The sequence below is a fragment of the Austrofundulus limnaeus genome, unplaced genomic scaffold (genome assembly GCF_001266775.1).
Source record: "Austrofundulus limnaeus strain Quisiro unplaced genomic scaffold, Austrofundulus_limnaeus-1.0 Scaffold2593, whole genome shotgun sequence".
Classification (NCBI taxonomy): Eukaryota; Metazoa; Chordata; class Actinopteri; order Cyprinodontiformes; family Rivulidae; genus Austrofundulus; species Austrofundulus limnaeus.
Genome location: NW_013954995.1, coordinates 12,277 through 14,615, shown reverse-complemented (window position 1 = coordinate 14,615; position 2,339 = coordinate 12,277). Strand labels below are relative to the sequence as shown.

The window sequence follows — 2,339 nt, the reverse complement described above, 5'->3', positions numbered from 1 at the left end:
GGAGTACCCGGAGAAAACCCACGCATGCACGGAGAGAACATGCAAACTCTACCCAGAAAGGTCCCCAGAATGGGATTTGAACCGGTGACCTTGCTGAGAGGCATCACTCTGTGCCACACTTCCATAATCCATATTAGTTCTTTCAGTCCTGTGTATATTTGTTTTAATGATCCTCTCTCTGCTCCCCAGTCACTGCCAGACAAACATCCTATAAAATTTAGTATTTTCTGACAGACAGCAAGAAAATGTTTTTGTTAAGGCAGAAAATAGTAATTTTTTTTCTGCTTCAATGTGGTGAATCTAATCAGACAAATTAGTGTGTCCGCAGCCGGCCCTCAACCCTCAACAAAAACCGCTTGCAGACCAAGTCCCAGCTCACACAGGGCTAGAGTCTGAGTGCTGATAACACGGCACATTTCATCATACTGCTCAGGCAGCCAGGAAACAGCCTGAATAGCTGCCAATGCTGTTTTACAATACACCAGATCCACAAGTCCAATCAGCAGAAATCCAGCCATCAGAATCTAAATATGTATAAATCTTCAGCATCCTGCAGGAACACATCAGCCAGTATCAGTTTCCACGTCCAGAGGAACAAGGATATATCCAGCTAGTTGTCCCAGTCCAACAAAAGGTCCCTCCTTGACAGAAATTTGATCTGAAGTTTCTTTAAGAAACCAGCTAACCAAATCCAGAAGAACATATTCAGAAAAGTATGGAAAGAAGCCAGTAAGCAGGAAAGGTGGGAGAGAAGGAAGAGTGAGGTGGTGGGATATAAGCTTAGATAACCTGTGTGGATGTGTTTTGGCAGGATTGTTTCCAACTATTGACAGACTTCCAACTCAGTTTGACAGACTCTTGTGCCGACAGTGCTTCTTTTAATTTTATATAAATTACTCCTTGAACTGTTTTATTTTCTCCTAGAATTTCCTTTTCCAAAAATAGTGTCTTGCCATTTAACAAATAACCTTTGTTTTCATGGAATTAATGCTTAAATAATATTCACAAATGTAAATTTTAAATCATCTTGCCGTTTTTAAATTCTTTCATTAAGTGCAGTTATTTCAAGTTGAGCAGTTTCAGAGACAAAGATCTCTGCTGAATGAACCAAAACATTTAATGTAGTTTAAAAATTTATTTACAATGTCAAGTTTAGACAAATTTATACAACTTACTGACAATACAGTTAAAAATAATGTAAAAAGAGCTGGACCTGTTCAACTTGAACAGGAAGTTTGTGTCTACCTCGACCTGCCGACAGACAAGTCAAAGATCCAATAAAAAAAAAAAAAAAMAAAAAACAAAAGAAGGAGCTACACACAGCTAAATACCCTCAATAGAGATCAAAAATAAAATAAAGAGTAGTGCTGGTGTTTAGTCCCCTGGCTGCAGCCTCACAGGGCCCRGCTGTCCCACACCTCCTGGGACTTGGACCCCTCCAGCTGCTGCAGGTGGAGGGCCAGCGGCAGCAGCAGGTCGCTCAGGTGCTGGCTGGAGAAGGTGAAGGCGTTGTGGACCGCCATGTCCGGGGACGGGGTGGTCCCAGGTGAGGCGGACAGCGGGGACGAACAGGTGGAGTTGTTGGAGGAGGTGCGGTCCGAGGGCAGGGACAGATGGGAGCTGCGGGTCTTGTTGGGCAGGCCATGCTGGAAGCGGCAGCGCGTGCCGTAGAGGCAGAAGCCGAAGGAGCTGAAGGTGTGGCACAGAGCCCCCCGGGGCTTCCACTCCCGAGGCTGCACCTGGGGGGTCTTCTCCCCATCAGCCAGAGCCTCCTCTTCCATGTGCAGGAAGTTGCAGCGCGTGCCGAAGGGACATACGCCGAAGGAGCTGAAGGTGCGGCAGGGCACGTTCCTGCGGCGGCGGACCACCTGCCGCCGCTCTGAGGGGCTGTGGACGAACAGGCAGCGGTTGCCGTAGTAACAGTAGCCGGCCGTGTGGTAGCTGCGACACAAGGCCGTCTTGTACTTGGGGTGGTGGGACGGCACGTGCAGCTCGTGGAGGCCGTGAGCGAACTGGCAGCGCTCGGCGTAGCTGCACGAGCCCACAGCAGAGTAGCTGGTGCACAGCTCCGTCTTGTAGCGGGTGGAGGACCCCCAGGGGACCTCCAGAGGGTGAGGCAAGTCCACCAGGGGCTGCAGGGCCTTGGTCAGGGACAGATCCCCTCCACTGTCAGAGTCCTCACAGCACAGGGTGTCCACCAGCTCCTCATCCTGACAGGAGGGCAGGAACAGGTCCTCACTGCTGGCCTGAAGGTGGAACATGGAGACCAGACTTAATCACCAAGACAAGACCCCCAACAACGACCACGGAAGACCCCCCCCCCCCCCACACACACACAC

The 2,339-nt window shown here is 49.6% G+C and overlaps 1 protein-coding gene across 1 annotated transcript; it reads right to left on the bottom strand.

The window, feature by feature from the left end:
- Nucleotides 1-1,115: 1,115 nt before the first annotated feature.
- On the bottom strand, nt 1,116-2,249 carry cth1 (cysteine three histidine 1; the record flags this gene model as incomplete). Its single annotated transcript, XM_013999967.1, is given in 1 exon segment — nt 1,116-2,249. A coding segment is annotated over 1 exon segment (855 nt), but the record flags the coding sequence as incomplete, so codon positions are not given.
- Nucleotides 2,250-2,339: the final 90 nt, after the last annotated feature.